At 43.4% G+C, this 16,704-nt stretch overlaps 2 protein-coding genes across 2 annotated transcripts in view; both read right to left on the bottom strand.

Moving 5' to 3' along the window:
- Positions 1-16,704, bottom strand: part of LOC308304589 (uncharacterized protein) — a 97,050-nt gene that overhangs the window by 30,654 nt on the left and 49,692 nt on the right. The window contains exon 10 of the mRNA XM_080749217.1: positions 1,400-1,552. Within this exon, the coding sequence (XP_080605343.1) occupies positions 1,400-1,552 (153 nt within the window). The remainder of the gene's footprint in view (positions 1-1,399; positions 1,553-16,704) is intronic.
- On the bottom strand, positions 12,305-13,240 carry LOC308308017 (kelch domain-containing protein 3-like; the record flags this gene model as incomplete). The annotated part of the gene is made up of 1 exon (XM_080753373.1): positions 12,305-13,240. The coding sequence occupies one exon, from the start codon at positions 13,238-13,240 to the stop codon at positions 12,305-12,307; it is 936 nt and encodes a 311-aa protein (XP_080609499.1).

Here is a 16,704-nt window from a genome sequence, read left to right as displayed (position 1 = left end):
AATTACGCATCATTTGCATCTGCTATCTGCCCTGTCATTGTTCCTACATCCCATTAGTCAGAATCTGGTGATTAACTCATTTGCTACCCCCTCCCGAGTTTCCCGAGTTATTACCGTTGTTAGAGGCCGCCAGGGCCCGAGTTTCCCGAGTTGGCAGCCATTTTCTTTTTCTTTTTTTTTGGACCTCCAAAATGATCGCAATCGCGAAAGTGTATGTTTAACCCCCATACCCACAACATCTTTCAAACATGGCAGCCATGTTTGTTTACATTTGAAGAAAACATAATGGCTGGACGGATTTCCAAGCGGATTTCTTTGTTTGAAAGCTGTGAACAGCGTGCACACACATGGTGCGTGATCTAGGCATGGGCGTGCATGATCCGTGCACTATGAATTACATGGAATGGCATCCTGGTACTTGGCAGCCATTTTGAAAAGTCATCGAATGAGTTAACCTGGTGAAAAATACTATGCCTAAACCTAAACCTAATCCTAACCCTAACCTCAGTAAAACTATGCCTAAACCTAACCCAAACCCTAACCCTATCCTCAGTAAAACTATGCCTAAACCTAACCCTAAAACCTAACCCTAACTAAATTCGGACTAATGAGATGTAGGACTAATGAGATGTAGGACTTATGGGCAGTCCCCGAGGCGGCATTATGTAGGCCTAGCAAAAGTGTGAAAAGAGACAATGCCAGTGTAGTAATGATAACAGTTAGGGCTCAACCAATACAATGGACTCAAACATTTGCAATATATAGATATAGACGCTATAACAGCATAGAACAGCTCCCATTGTTTACTACACTCATTTGATAACGTGTGTGATTGAATGCGACGTGCGACGTGATCTCCGTGGCTGTCAAACACTAATTGTTTGGAAGTTCATATCGTCGTTGTCGGGTGGAAACCTTGTATGTCCAAAACCATCAATTTAGTATTTATCATTTAAAAACAATCTAAACTAGTGAAAATAGCCGATCTACAAGCACACAGCGCCTCGCGGTGCGAGGCGTTGTGTGCTTGTAGATCTGCTATCTTCACTAGATTTGTGCGACAGTCTTGTATGATGAAGCAGGGCTTTACTTTACGAATGAACATACAAATGTGAAACTTGGAGATACAAGGTTTCTGTCCGGCAGTGACGATTATGCTGGTCAGCTAACAGACAGTATTTTCATTCGAGATTTGACGATATAAATTTGTATTGATCTGAAAACTCTCCAAATAACTGACCGCACAGAGGCACAGAGGAGGCCAAGCTTATTTGCTGCTACATTTTGAACATGAGTTTTATCATTTCTTCTTTTTCCCCTTCTTCTCTCTGTTCCTGATCGTCTCCCCAGTGTCCTCCTTAGGAAACAAACGCAGATCCATAAAAAAGTGTGAGCCTACCTTCTTGGCTCTCGTCAGGTATGACCTGGCCGCCTCCCTCAGCGCCTCCCACTCCTCCTTCTCCTCCTCCGACGCCTCCCTCTCCTCCCTCGCTCGCTGATCCCTCGCTCGCTCCATCTGCAGGTGGCACACCCAGCCAGAGAGATACCACACCTGGTGAAGATGGGAGAGAGAGAGAGAGAGGGAGGAGACAAAAGAGAAAATCATTCATTAAAACCCATTTAGGCCTAGAATTATTGAATGCTTTAACTGTTGAAAAATAGCAGATGTACAAGCTCACAGCGCGGCACCGAGTGCCGCGCTGCGAGCTTGTAGATCTGCTATTTTTGAAAAAGTTGTGAAAATGGGTGCAAATCTTTGAATATATGTATTTTTAAAGCGAACGTTTGCAACTAAAATTTTGCTTCTGGGTGGTCCCTGGAACTAAATATTTTGAGATGGGGGGTCCGTGGCCAAATAAATATCAGTTTAACATGAAAATGTTAGAGAACCACTGACATAGTAGTCTCTCAAGAACAGACTAACTGAGCTCCAGTTAAGTGAAAAGGACCTTTTCTTTGATGATGTCTAGCCAGATTGCTGCCATAGAAACATAGGTTTTTCAAAAAACCTTAGAAGGATTCAAAAGACACTTATAGAATCGGGTCAAAATTCAAATTTTCACAATTTTTCAAAAATGGCAGATCTACAAGCTCGCAGCGCGGCACTCGGTGCCGCGCTGTGAGCTTGTATATCTGCTATTTTTCAATAGTTAAAGCATAAAATAATGATACACAATAATGTGTACCCGTTCTAAATGGGTTAAAAAAATATCTATATTGATTGCTCATTATTATTTCAATTATTTATACAAATCATCTGTCCCCATTGTTTTGACGTGATCATTTGTTTTTACAGTATGACATGTTCCATTATTGACACGGTCGAGTGGGAATTATACTCTGCGTGCCTTTTGAGTTACACACCCATGTGCTGTGAATTAATCACATCCGAGACACACGTGTCGTGCGTAGACAGAGAGAAATCAGTCTGGCGGAAAGATAGCATCCGTCTGAGGAAGAATCAGTCCGAGAGAGAGAGAATGAGAGAATCAGTTGGTCAGAAAGAGAGAGGAAGAGGAAGATAATACGAATCGGTCAGTCATACAGTCAAAGAGAATGAGAAGGAGAATAAGACAGCCAGTCAGACAGTCAGTCAGAGAAAGAGAGAGAATCAGACAAATAAAAAAATAAAACTGTTATCAAAAACTAATATAGAGGTTGCTTGGGTGGTCCCTGCCCACCACCACGGAGGTTGTGGGTTTGAATCCACCGTGGTGCATCCGGCTTTGTCGGGCGTCTATGTCAGTGGTTCTCAACCTTTTCAGGCTGCGGCCCCCAAAATAATCATATTTTAACTGGGGACCCCCACACCCTGACAAGCACTTAGAGGTGAGGCATTACATTTAGCATAACGCGGTTCTATTGTGAAAATAGCAGATCTACATGCTCACAACGCGAGGCGTTGTGAGCATGTAGATTGTCTATTTTCAAAATGTCTGCCTCTATTATTTGACAATTTGGCCAATGTTTAATTTGTCATTTTAGAGGTATTACAAAGTCCTTAAATTGTCACTTTAGAAATGTGCATTTACCCTCAATACACTTAAACATTATGTCGGTTTGTTTACTGTTGAGTGAGAAAACAATGTTGCACATTAAGTTAATCATCTGGGGAACCCCAAAATAATTTGGGGACCCCCCTGGGGGTCCCGACCCACAGGTTGAGAACCACTGGTCTATGAACACAACTGGCCCATGTTCAGGGGAGGGAAGTCGGGCAGGGAGGGTAGGAGTGTTGGGCGGGAGGAGTAGGATGAAGGTCCTCCCGGTGGAGGCTCCTCACTGGCAGGTGAGTCAGCAGGATACAGCAGCAGTAACAACACAGAAAAGTGTGTGGGTGAGGAATCAATTGTCATAACGACTAAAGTCGGATTAAAAAGGGGGTAAAAATAATTGGCTACTGTAATTTAGAAGAAAAAATAAACACAAATAAAAAGTAATGAAGATACAGCTATTATCTTAGTAATATGGTGCAAAATCGGCAATCTAACAAACAACAGAATGCTTTGTAAATTTTAAGGCTGTTAAAGGCTTCTAAAGCCCGTCTAAGATCTGCTTGTTAACCTCTAAACACTCACCGGATGACATGTCAGTGTTCATTAACAAGCTCCAGCATTTCATTTATCCCACATAATTGAGCGGGGAATACTTTACAAATTATGATTTTATTTAGGAGCACAGGAGGATTTCCTTGAGGGGAAATTACTTCTCTGTGCATTGACCTAGGAGTGGCTTTACTCAGAGTGAGCGCACGGAGGGCCAGTGAGGGTTTAAGCCATTAAGACTAGCAAAGCATCTGTGTCATTTTAGATTTCAACCACAATAACCATTATTTGATACTTACAGCTATTCAAAAATAGCAGATTTACAAGCTCATTGCGCGTCACTTTGTGCTAGATCTGCTTTTTATTTAAGCGAATATTTTTAACTAAGATCTTGGCACACTGGCAGAAATGAGAGGATTTTTATTTTAAAATCAAATATTGTTTTAAACGTGGATGTGGTCAATTAAATCAAGTCACCTAATTTGCACAAATTACAACCTGCACATAATTCTACATTCATTAAAAGTAAAACCCTGAACTTTGACTGGGGAGGGAGTCAGGGAGATGGTAGGTGAGTTATTGCTTGAATTTAATCATTATAATGATGTCCTGACAATCGAAAATATGTTGGAATTTTTGATGGGGTGTCATTAAAAAGTATGTTGACATGGCACACTGACTATCTAGACAATAAAAGCATGGCACTTCATCTCAAAAAGGTTGCTGACCCCTGCTTCACACCATGGCCATTCCCCCATCAGACACACCGTTGCTATCGGGTACACCATTCTGCTGTAGTGAGAAGCACACAGTAGAAGCAGTATAGCCGACACCAACTCGGGACTCCTGAATGTTGTCCTCCACACTCTCCTATCTAACATCAGGGTCTTGAGCTCTACAGTGTTGTTAGCTAAGCCGTCGTGCCACAGCGCTTCTACATAGGTGATGTGCTTCATGCCTTTCCTGGCTTTGCCCTGGGTTGGCTCCTATAGTGTCAGTTTGCTTGTCTCTAGTTCCGGGTGCCTGACGCAGTGCCCTTCTCTCTCTCTGACTTTGTCTGTGACCCGTGGTAGGTCCCTGTAGACTACTAGAGGACCACATTTCTGATGTGGTCCGTCCATGTGACACCTAGAGCACATTCATAGCATTCTTGTGTATAATCCATGCTGGGGCCCTTTCCTGTTGTACTTTAGAAAAATACAATGCAAGCGACCTATAATTGCTGTGGTCTCTCTGCACCGCAAATAACTTAAAAGCAACACACAGGAGTTTACTGTGTGAGTAGCAGTGTGCTTGTTCTCAGAATGAAAAACCTTCACACCTTCAACGCGTGTGTGTGTGTGTGTGTGTGTGTGTGTGTGTGTGTGTGTGTGTGTGTGTGTGTGTGTGTGTGTGTGTGTGTGTGTGTGTGTGTGTGTGTGTGTGTGTCCGTGCGTGCCATTCATCAGGTGCAGTGTACGTTTGATGCACCGGGTGGGCCTGCGCCTCCTTATCTGTCCTGCAAGGGCAGGGATCAGACCTCCTGCTGTCGAGCAATGGGGGGAGAGAGGGAAAGAGAGAGATAGAGAGAGAGGAGAAAGAGGAATACAGAGGAGAGAGAAAGAAAGAGGGGTGGATGGAAAGAAAGGAGAGAGAGTTAGAGATAAAGAGAGAAGAGAGTGAAAAGAGAGAAAGGAGACAGACGGCTGTTAGCTCTATTCATTATTTATGAAGGGCAGAGACCAGATGGAGAGGCACCTCTGGCAAATCAAACGTTTAGCCAACACACACACACACATACATACACATACACATGCACCCACACACACACAAACAAACGCACATGAGCGCGCACACACATGCGCGCGCGCGCACACACACACACACACACACACACACACACACACACACACACACACACACACACACACACACACACACACACACACACACACACACACACACACACACACACACACACACACACACACACACACACACACATGCGCAAACACACACACACACACACACACCGCCACGCTCAATTCACCATTACCACCCCACACACTGTGAGGAGGACAGCTTGCCTGGGGAATCTTATTTATTCCTCCGTGCACCTCTCCCGTTTAATTCTCTCGCGTACCAATCACGGCGCTAGCAGAATAATAACCATTAAGGGTGTTTGTATGGCTCCCCGGTCCTCCGCTGACTCTCTGCATAGTCTCAGAACGCCACTAACTGCCTAACCCAGGTGTTCACTCACTCACTGTGCCAACCCACCAGTTTGCTGTGACAGCTATAACAAGGAGCAGTGGTTCTCAAGCCCTTTTTTATTTCAATGAACCCCCGGCCCATAACTCTGAGAGTGTGCAAATGGAACCAAATGGACCCATACGGGTCCATTTGCTTACAAAGAGTTACATCTGCTATTTTAAAAAACCACTGTTTGAAATCCTAAGAGTTTTCAGAAAAAAAGTAGTTCTTCAACTTCACCAACAAATGACGCATACCACATAGGCTCTGATGCCTGACAGCGTGTCGCGGGTTCAAATCCCGATCCCGACAACCTTTGCTGCGTGTCACTCACTACTAGGGATGGGACGATAAGCGATATTATCGTTTACCGTGATAAAAAACACTCACGATAATCGTATCGTGGAGATTTCATTTATCGTGATATCGTCCTCTGTCATGCACTGGGATCAATTCACCTTTTATTTGCAGAGCTGCATATCCGGTACCACTTAAACCCTCTATAATTGGTAAAAGGTACTTATAATAATATGTACTTGATAGTCTTGATACTTTTTTTCCACTCTCTATCAAATATCTTTGCCAATAAATAGCCGATCTACAAGCTCACAAAGCGTCGCATTGCGACGCGTTGTGAGCTTGTAGATCTGCTATTTTTTGGCAAATGTTCCACCCCAGGATAATGTAATTATTTTATTTAGATTATCGTGATAATATTGTAAATCGCGATTATCGTGATATGAAATTTTCATATCGTCCCATCCCTACTCACTACCCATCTACCCCTCCCCATTTTGCGTCAGTATCAATAAAAGGCATAAAAGCCCAAAAAACTATCTTAAAAAAAAAGAGAGAGAGACAGAGACAGACAGAGAGAGACAGAGAGCGAGAGCAAGAGAGAGAAAGAGAGCCAGACACATTGAGGTAGAAAAGCAGAGAGAGGGAACAGAAAGTGTGTTACGTATATGGAAAGTGAGAGAGAGTGCGAGATCAAACTGCCTTTCCTTTTGTTGGAACATGTCTTTGAAAAGTGCTTATGAGAGAGAGAACATTCTAACTTCCCACTGTAAGCGGCAGCAGATGGACGCTCGCTACAAACATGTTATTAGACAGTTAATTAAGAACTTCAGAGGACACTTGCACTTCCAAACACGTACGCTCACGCCTCCTGACAAAGCACACGCACTGTTTCACTCACAAAAGGTACAACCAATCAATCATCCACCCACACATAAACTACTGTACATATATACGCACATGGACCCGATGTATGTACCGTATGTGTGCATGTGTCTGTGAATTGACTGGTAGTCGACTCGACATGCCTGTTTGAAGTGAACGCACGTCAGAGCTCCATATGGTGTTAACAGCTCAACAGTAACAGGAGGCAATGATGTCTGCTTTGAGGAAATAATACTTGTTTTGCCTTTTATGAAATAAACTAAGTTAGATGTTAAGAACTCATGTAATTCAAGACGGCAAGAGATTGAAGAGTGATTCTGACATCTGAGAGAGACAAAGAGAGACAGAGAGAGAGAGAGAGAGCGGCAGACAGACGGAGAGAGAGGCAAACTCAGAGGGTGTGTGTGTGTGTGTGTGTGTGTGTGTGTGTGTGTGTGTGTGTGTGTGTGTGTGTGTGTGTGTGTGTGTGCGTGTGTGTGTGTGTGCACGCGTGTGTGTTTCTGACATCATTAACATAAGCAGGGTGGAACGAGGGGAATTTGCACAATGTGTGTGGGGGAGAGAGAGAGAGAGAGAGAGAGAGAGAGAGAGAGAGAGAGAGAGAGAGAGAGAAAGAGAGAGAGAGAGAGAGAGAGAGAGAGAGAGAGAGTATCTGATATCATTAGAGTAAGAGACGGGCGGTATGGAGTGAGAGGAAGGTGTGTGTGACTCCTACCTCCTACAGTACATATAAGATTCTAAGAGGAGTCACAGCAAGAGAGTGACAAGAGAAAAGAAGAGAGAAAAGTTGACTTTTGGATTTTGACATCGTTAATAAGAGGAGAGAGAAAGAATGTCTGTCTCTACAGTACAATGTTGACATCCTGTGTGTGTGTGTGTGTGTGTGTGTGTGTGTGTGTGTGTGTGTGTGTGTGTGTGTGTGTGTGTGTGTGTGTGTGTGCGTGTGTGTCGACATGACCAATGAACGTATTTTCCATTTCATATGAAATTGGATTTTACAGCAACGAGCTGACGTAACATAAACAGCACTGGAGAAGTCATGGAGCTTATGGAGGAGCTCCGTGAATTGAAGTTTTCTCCATTATGTTCATACTGTGCGTTTCATCCTGGACTCCCAGCCTGTCCCAGGCTGTCATCACCTAACCGCTGACATTGTTACCAGAGGCACTGACATTTATTTGGCTGCGCACCGCCATCTGAAAATGTTTTGTGCCAGTTAAAAAAAAAAAAGAGAGAGAGAGAGAGAGAGAGAGAGAGAGAGAGAAAAAACAATCTAAATTATTACACATTTTACTTTTTTTTTTTTTACTTTTTTTTTTAAATAACAGATGTACACACTCGCAGCACGGAATGAAGTGACCCCCGGGGATCCCCCGACCCCACTTTGAGAACCACTGCTCTCAAAGATCCAATGGACCCTTAAGCCTCGATCAGAGTCGGCTCCGCGGTCTAGTCTTTTTGAGTCATGAAACTACAACGTTACGTCATTCCTCGCGGTGAAGAGCTTTCCACCGCAAGTCCCGACACATCTCTCTGTTTTTACTATCAGACAGACAGGCTCTTCACCCCGTTCACTGATTGGTCGACCTGGACCAGTCAGTCACGGTGAATAGGACTCCACCGTGACAAACTATGATGGCCTTCACTTATTTTCTGACTTGAGGTGGAAAGTTTTCCACCTCAAATTTGCGGTGGATAGCTCTTCACCGCAGACTCTGATCGAGGCTTTACGGGTCTGCAACTCTTTGAGAGTTATGGGGGGTTCTTGAAATTAAAAAGTTTGAGAACCACGGTATATGTGATGTGTGTGCGCGTTTCCCCAGCAGTATATGTTATGACATCCATAATTTGATTTTACTTCCACATCTGGGATATGAGCTGACAAAACACGAGTCAGCCCTTTAAAGACTGTGAGCGTGCGTGCGCGCGTGTGTGTGTGTGTGTGACAGCTATGTGTCTCTGTGTCTGGATTAAAAGTTCAAAGACTGCTCTCAATCTGTCAGGTGAGATGGGAGTGTAGGAGGAGGAGAGAGAGACACACGGAGAGAGAGGCAGACAGACAGACAGCATGTTACTGTCCAAGTCTAACCCTCCAGACAGTTGCCTGCTGCATGTCAGCTCACAGCTAACCCTCTTAACACCACATGTATCTCTCAAACAGACGGCAAGAGTATGCATTCATATCGTCGTTGTCGGGTGAAAACCTTGTATGTCCAAAACCGTTGGTTTTGCATTTATCATTTTAAAAAATGATTTTAACTAGTGAAAACAGCCGATCTACAAGTAGATCGGCTGTTTTCACTACTTTTGTGCGACGGCCTCGTATGATGAAGCAGGGCTTTACTTTCCGAAAGAACGTACAGATTTGAAATTTGGAGATAGGAGGTTTCCGCCCGACAACGACGATGTACTGTACCACAGAGCAGTACAGATAGGCTTATGCTTGTGCATATATGTACAGTATGCAGCACACACACACATACACACATACACACACACACACACACACACACACACACACACACACACACACACACACACACACACACACACACACACACACACACAGAGCAGAGTGTGGCTCAGCAGAAGTGTTTAGCGACAGGCTGAGTTGTTATAGTGTTATACGTGGAGCAGTAATAATAAGCCTGACGACACATCAAAGACCCATGGTTTGTGCACAGACCATATGCTCCTAGTGAGCGCCAGGCTGTAGGTTCAAATCCGACCCTGTCTTTTTCATTGCATTTCTTGTCTCTTCCTCTGCCCTTGGTTTTCCGTCTCTCTTCACTCTCCTATCTAAGAAATAATGCATAAAAATGCATAAAAAATAGAGATCCTAGACTTTCTCTCTCTCACACACACACACACACACACACACACACACACACACACACACACACACACACACACACACACACACACACACACACACACACACACACACACGCACGCACGCACACGCACACGCACACGCACACACACACAGACAGCTCTCTCTCACAGACACACACACACACACACACACAAATCCCACGCACTCCTGCTATGCCGACTTAGTTTAGGGGGATCATCAGTTCTTGGGAGACAGATATGCTAGAAATGCAGAAGCCAGAGGAGCCAAGCAGCGCCAACGTCTTCCAGATTACACACTACACAGATCCATCCTAAAACCCGGCAGAATTGACAGCCCACCGTGAGGATTTTCCAATTGCAATCAGTGGAAGCAGAAGGAGTAAAGCTACGAGGTTAAACATGAATCAACCAGAGGAAAAACCTTTATCCTCCTCATACAATAGCAGTAAACCACCTACATTAGACGGAGGCGCGCGCTTGTTCACTTTTTCTTTTTTCTTCGCTTCTCCGTCTGGCTGTCATCCTGTTCGAAAGGGCCTGCAGTAGGACTGTCAAAATTGTTACATAATTGTCTAATCGCAATTATTTGACGTGATCAGAATTATTTTTGCTTAATCTTCATAGTCGTATCCATGTTGAAAAATGTTCGTTCATTTTCAAATACTTAAAAAAAAAGTCGACAAGCTTACAACACGTCACTTTTAGGGCTGTCACGATTATGACATTTTACATGACGATTAACTGTCACTCAAATAATTGCGATTAACAATTTAATTATGTATTTGTCGTTGACAATTACATTTCTGTTTGGCTTTTAGGCTTTGAAGTTGCACATTGCAATCATGACACATAACTTAAATATACAAAGAAATTACTGACATATGTGAACATTTTATACTTAAAAAATAACATTGATAGTGGAAATAGCCGATCTACAAGCTCACAAGGCGTCGTGATGCGACGCAACGCGTTGTGAGCTTGTAGATCGGCTATTTCCACTACTTTTTGAAAGTGTTTGTAACTATATTAACATTTCTCAACACGGAAACGATTATGACGATTATGCAAAATAATTGTGTTTACCTCAAATAATTGGCGATTAGACGATTATGTAATAATTGTGACAGCCCTAGTCACTTTGTGACTGCCCCCAGCTATTCATTTCAATGAAAGGTGGTGTCTGAAGCAACCCGGGATCTGCCGGAATTTGGAAGTACCCCAAATAAGGAGTTGGCCTCAATATTGATCCCAATAGGTAGCCAATTGCTAGGGTTTTAGATCATAGAAGCATTTTAGATGGATTTTAGATTTGACGACCAGATGTCAGTGCAGAAAATGGTGTGAAAGAGTTGGGCTGCAACAGTGGATTATGTTATTAGCAATTATTGTATTGATTACTTTTTCGATGAAACGGATAATTGGTGTTTCTTTGAATTCATTATATACTGCTCAAAGAAATGAAGGGAACAAAATGTTCCCTTAATGTATTTGAATTTATTTGAGTATAGTATACTGTAGTACTGCTCAAAGAAAGCTAAAAGAATTAAGGGAACGTTTTGATACCTTCATTTCTTTGAGCAGTGTATCAACAAATCAAAGAGGAGAAATGGTTGACGTTTAAACACCCGTTTTGTCATAGAATGGTGCCATGCAAAAAGCTCACAAGTACAAAGACCAGATTCATCCCAACCATCCATTTGTCCGTCCATCCATCCATCATCCATCAATCAGCTTATGATTCCCCCAGGTGAAGGCTGCTCAGATGGTCATGATGAGTGACCATAAAACAAGGAACTAACTGTAAGGCCAACTCCTTGCAACATTCAGCTACTTGCAACCACTATCCCCAATGGCAGTTTCAAGGAGTTGCATTGGTGCAAGGGGGGGACTGCTCATGGGGAATGTTTTATGCTCAATCCATGATGTGAAATAAAGGACATTCCTTTGATCAGAATGTAACAAAGCATATTGCGCAAGGCTGCAAAAACGGTGGTAGAAAGAATGCTGCTCACAGCTCCGTATGCACCGCCATATGCTGCTTGATTTGTAGGCCTGAGATTGTAGCACTGCACCAGAAGTCTCTGCTCAGAACGGTTGTCTCAAAGAGTCCTCCTTCTGTTTTAGGATGTTTTATTTCATTTCATAGGGTTTTAACTATTACTTTCTTAGCAATTATTCTAATGAATATACGGTTTTGATTAAAGGTAGTGTTAAGTGATATTTATTTTAGTTAAACTAAAAGAAGTTGGTTAAAAAGTTAAAACTCTATATTCAGATAGTCATCGTTGCTATCGAGTGTTTGTTCCTGTTTCTCCATCACTTTAATACATATTCAGGTTCGTTGACAATTTCAGCCAATCAGGAGAGCGTACCCATTTCAATTTTATAGTGTTCCAGTTTCAACCAAACCAAAATGGTTACTTTTCAGGAAATGGGAAAATATATTCAATGTTGTTTTTCAGTCACCATCTCTCTCAAAACTACAGACACTAGTTAGTTTGTCCACTACTGTTGCTGTTCTTATTCATGGCTGTCAGTTCCCACCTGATGTCATGTGGAAGTTCAGACTGCTCAACACTGTACTGAATAACTGCTAGCTTGCATAATGACTTCAGACAAGGACTCAAGTCTAAGATGTACAGGTCATGGGGTATGGGGTTTCCTCCAAAGAGGATGATACGATCTCCCACCATGCAACAGCACATCCCATACATCCTATCCGGGCCTTTTCCCTTGGGCTCAACCTTCTTCCAGGTGAGAGTTTCTGGATTGAATTTCCACAGATCATTGAAGATCTGGTTCAATTTCTCACCACCAAATATGTACAGCTCTCCGTTGTAGGTAAACGCTGAATGAGAACTGCGTCCTTCTGGGAGAAACTTTGCAGAAGGCATGCTCAGCCAGCAGTTGGTCTCTGTGTCAAACACACTGATGATGTTGTAGTAGGTCGGCTCATGCCGACCACTGCCAAAGCCCCCAAATACAAACATCTTTGTACCAATGATGGTGGCAGAGTGACATATTGGAACAGGTGGTGTAGTGCCTCTGGTGTTAATTAAAGACCAGACCATTATAGTGGTGTCCAACTTGTAGATGTCATTAGTGTTTATAACAATCGGGGAGCTACATCCTCCATGGACATACATAAGCTTCCCAAAGACACAGGCCGAGTGACGCCACCTCCCCTCTGGAACAGTCCCTGACACCTTGGCCTTCAACCAACTGTGGGTGTCCACATCAAAGGCATAAAGAATATTGCATTGTGGGTAGCCCCCCCAGATGTAAATGATATCTTGTATCAGTACAGCTGTGTGGTCCCAGCGCTTGGAGGGAACCTCAACAGGACGTTCTCCACTTCCAGTCTTCACTGGAGGCAACTTCCTCCAGCACAAAGACACTATATTGAAGATATGGACTTCAATCATATCACTGTCATTCATGTAATTGTACCTTCCAAAGTAGTACACTTTGGATCCCAAAGGAACAGCAGCCGCACACCCTACCGTTGGTCCTTCCTTCAGACATACAGTCCACGTCAACATTGCTCAAACTGATCACGATGAACAAAAGCAGCCTCTTCAAGTGTTTCTGAATACTATATTGTGTGTTCTGCCACTTATATTGGTACAGTGGCCTCCAATTACAGATGTCATGTTGATGACATCATCTTGTACTATTAGACGACAAAATGTCTGTATGTCCGTCACCCTCAGCCAATCAAGGACCAGCATTCCGGCGACGTCACCATCAACAGCCAATGAGTGACCAGCATTCTTTGTGACGTCACCATCAACAAGCGCGCCCGGATATCAATTACAAGGCGGCACATAAGTGGGCCAACAGAGCGGGGTAAGAGAGGGGGCAAAGAGGGTGGATTGGTGAGCCTCACATGACATTTCGGCCAACCAGACTATAAAAGGGCCAGTTTCTATTACCTCCATCCGTCTGAGCGCGCACGCGCACACACACACACACACACACAAACACACACACACACACACACACACACACACACACACACACACACACACACACACACGCTGTTGGTGTGAACCTACACGTATATTTATAACCAAAATCTCCTGTCTCCAGCATGTCCTGACATCGATGATGACCTTTTAACGACCCGTGTTTTCTCTTGATTTTATGACTGTTTTTCATGTTATTGGATTCTATTTATTTTAGTGCATCTTTTTATTGACTTTATATTGCCGCTGTTCTCTTGTTTTAGTGCATCGTGACAACGATGTCTTTTTTTACGATGTAATTGTTCTATTAAAATAATAACTACCTAATTTGTCTCATTTGCTGCTTTATTGTGGAAGAAGCACTTTGTGCTGTTATACATAATAAAGTTAATCTCCAAATTATCAGCAGCAGTAGTACAAGCAACAGTCGCAGTAGTAGGCTACCACTAACCTTACACAGCAACATCTTGAGTGTTAATTAAACGTGGTTAAATTAAGAAAGGTTTTTACTGTGCAGTAGAAATATATCTGCGAATGCGACCGCAGCTAGTTCGCAATTTAGTATGAAAACCTGCAGATCATGTACGTGAGTGCGTCACGCTCCATATATGGCCAAGAACCCTGACGTCGTCAATAATGCCTCATGTCACGCTCCATATATGGCCAAGAACCCTGACGTCGTCAATAATGTCTCATGTCACGCTCCATATACAGTATGGCCAAGATCCCTGATGTCATCAATATTAAGCCCATATCTGGGAATGCCCATATATGGACATATTGTGTCAGTCTCATGATAACCAGTGTAGTTGTCGCGACACGAGTCACACTTGCAAATGAATTCCGTCCTTAAAGGTTAAATGACATTCTGTTTTTACCAATCATAAAAGTCTTTGCCCTGGTCCTAAAAACATGTTTTAAAATGTTTAAACTTGAAAATCCACTCCATGGAGCCATGGTCTCTTTCTCTGTTGAGGTGTCATGAAAAACGGTCTGTCACCTGAAATACTCTATAATCACCACTAGGGGAGCCTCTCTCTCCCACTCAGTCTAACAAATATTATTATAGCTTGAGTACAATTTTGAATATTTGTACTTTACTTGAGTTTTTCCAATTTTCAATTATTATACTTCTACTCCACTACATCTCAGAGGCAAATGCACTTTATCTCTCCACTACAATCATTTTGATTATTAATACAAATCACTCACTTCAGCCCTTTAGGCCAGCAGTTCTCAAACTATGGTACCCAAACGTTCCCTTGCACTGGCCACACACACGCACACGCAGTCACGCACGCACGCTCTCACACGCACGCTCTCTCTCTCACTCACTCACACACACACACACACACACACACAGAGGACCGCCCCGGCTCCAACACTGACCGAGACGCGATGCATTTGTTTCGCTGCTTTGCTTTGGTACAAGACACACTGTGACAGACACACACACACACACACACACACACACACACACACACACACACACACACACTGACACACACTGACACACAGAGGCTGAGCTGAGCCCTGAAGAGGCACACACGAACAGCATCGAGAGTCGCGAATGTTTTTTCTTACCCCGGGACCGAGGTTACCGGATCTTTGGCTAAATGCCTCCGTTTAGAGAACCACCTATTGCTTGTGTTATCATAGCGTTTTACTGTCTGCTCGCCGGGTCGCCGTGCCCGTGTGTGTGGGGGGGAGGACAGGGCAGCGTGGAGTTATAGTATGCTCTCCACGGAGCTCTGCTGCCCCAGGAGCAGAGCGCTGTCCTCTGCCTCGGTAATGAGGAGGGAGGCGCTGTCCACGGACCTAGCCAGGGCGGAAAATACATAGCGATACATAGCGATTTTCACTATTTCACAAAAGCATAAACTGACTACTTGATATGAAGGATATTGATGTAAATAAGATATTTGAATGGACACATGTATTTTATATGCCCATATTTACGATTAAAGGACAATATAATGTAGAGATTACTTCCTCAAAACGTGGGCTGTGGAGAAATATAAACAGGGAGAGAGTAGAGCCCAGGAGGAGGAGGAGGAGGGGGGGGTGCACTAACTGCTAGTGACGACACTGTCCGAGAGCCAATGATCAGAGCATCAGAGCCTCATTATGCAGAAATCGTCAAAAAACCACAGATAACAGGGGAACGACTGCAAGTTAAAAGTTGGTGTTTTTTTGGTGTAATTGAGGCCAGGAAACATTAAAAAAAGCATAAAAAACTCAAAATTTATTTTTGGATGTCACCACCCCTTTAAATGGAGACATTTAACCATTTAAATCATCGATATTTTGTTAAGTTGACCTTTCACTATGTACTTGGTCTGCTCTTTTTTACCTCTCCACCAAACCTGTTTGTCGAAAATAGACGATCTACAAGCTTGTAGATCTGCTATTTTTGGCTAAATCTTTCCTCAGAAAAGGGATGCAAGGGTTCAAGTTGTTAATTTAAAAGAATGCCCATGAGAATCCCCTGGAAATGCCCAGATGTGGACATATTGTGTCAGTTTCATGATAACCGGTGTGGTTGTCGCGACGCAAGTCACACTTGCAAAATTCCACCTATATATGGAGATTCCCTATGGCCTATGTCATCATTATTGAGGGCTCAGTATTAGTATATTGCCCGGTTTGTTATACCTCCGGTTTAGGTCGGTAGCCCGGAACCGGATGTGCATTCTTTGGCGGGAAGAAGCCTTTCACTGTAGTCTGTTTTTTTCCTGTTTGGTTACATTGTAAGCAGTGCTGAGGCTAAGGAGAGAATGACAGATCGGATTCACATGCGTTCAAGAACGGCGTGCACGCGCGTCATGCATGATACGTGCACCATTGTGGACTATGGACACGCACGCGCCCACTTTAAAAGGTAAGGAAATGGCGGCAGGCGACCCCAATGAACGTCGTTT

The sequence above is a fragment of the Nannobrachium achirus genome, assembly GCF_963921795.1.
Source record: "Nannobrachium achirus genome assembly, chromosome: 2".
Classification (NCBI taxonomy): Eukaryota; Metazoa; Chordata; class Actinopteri; order Myctophiformes; family Myctophidae; genus Nannobrachium; species Nannobrachium achirus.
The sequence above is the reverse complement of the archived record's forward strand: the minus strand, read 5'-3'. Positions and strand labels throughout refer to the sequence as shown.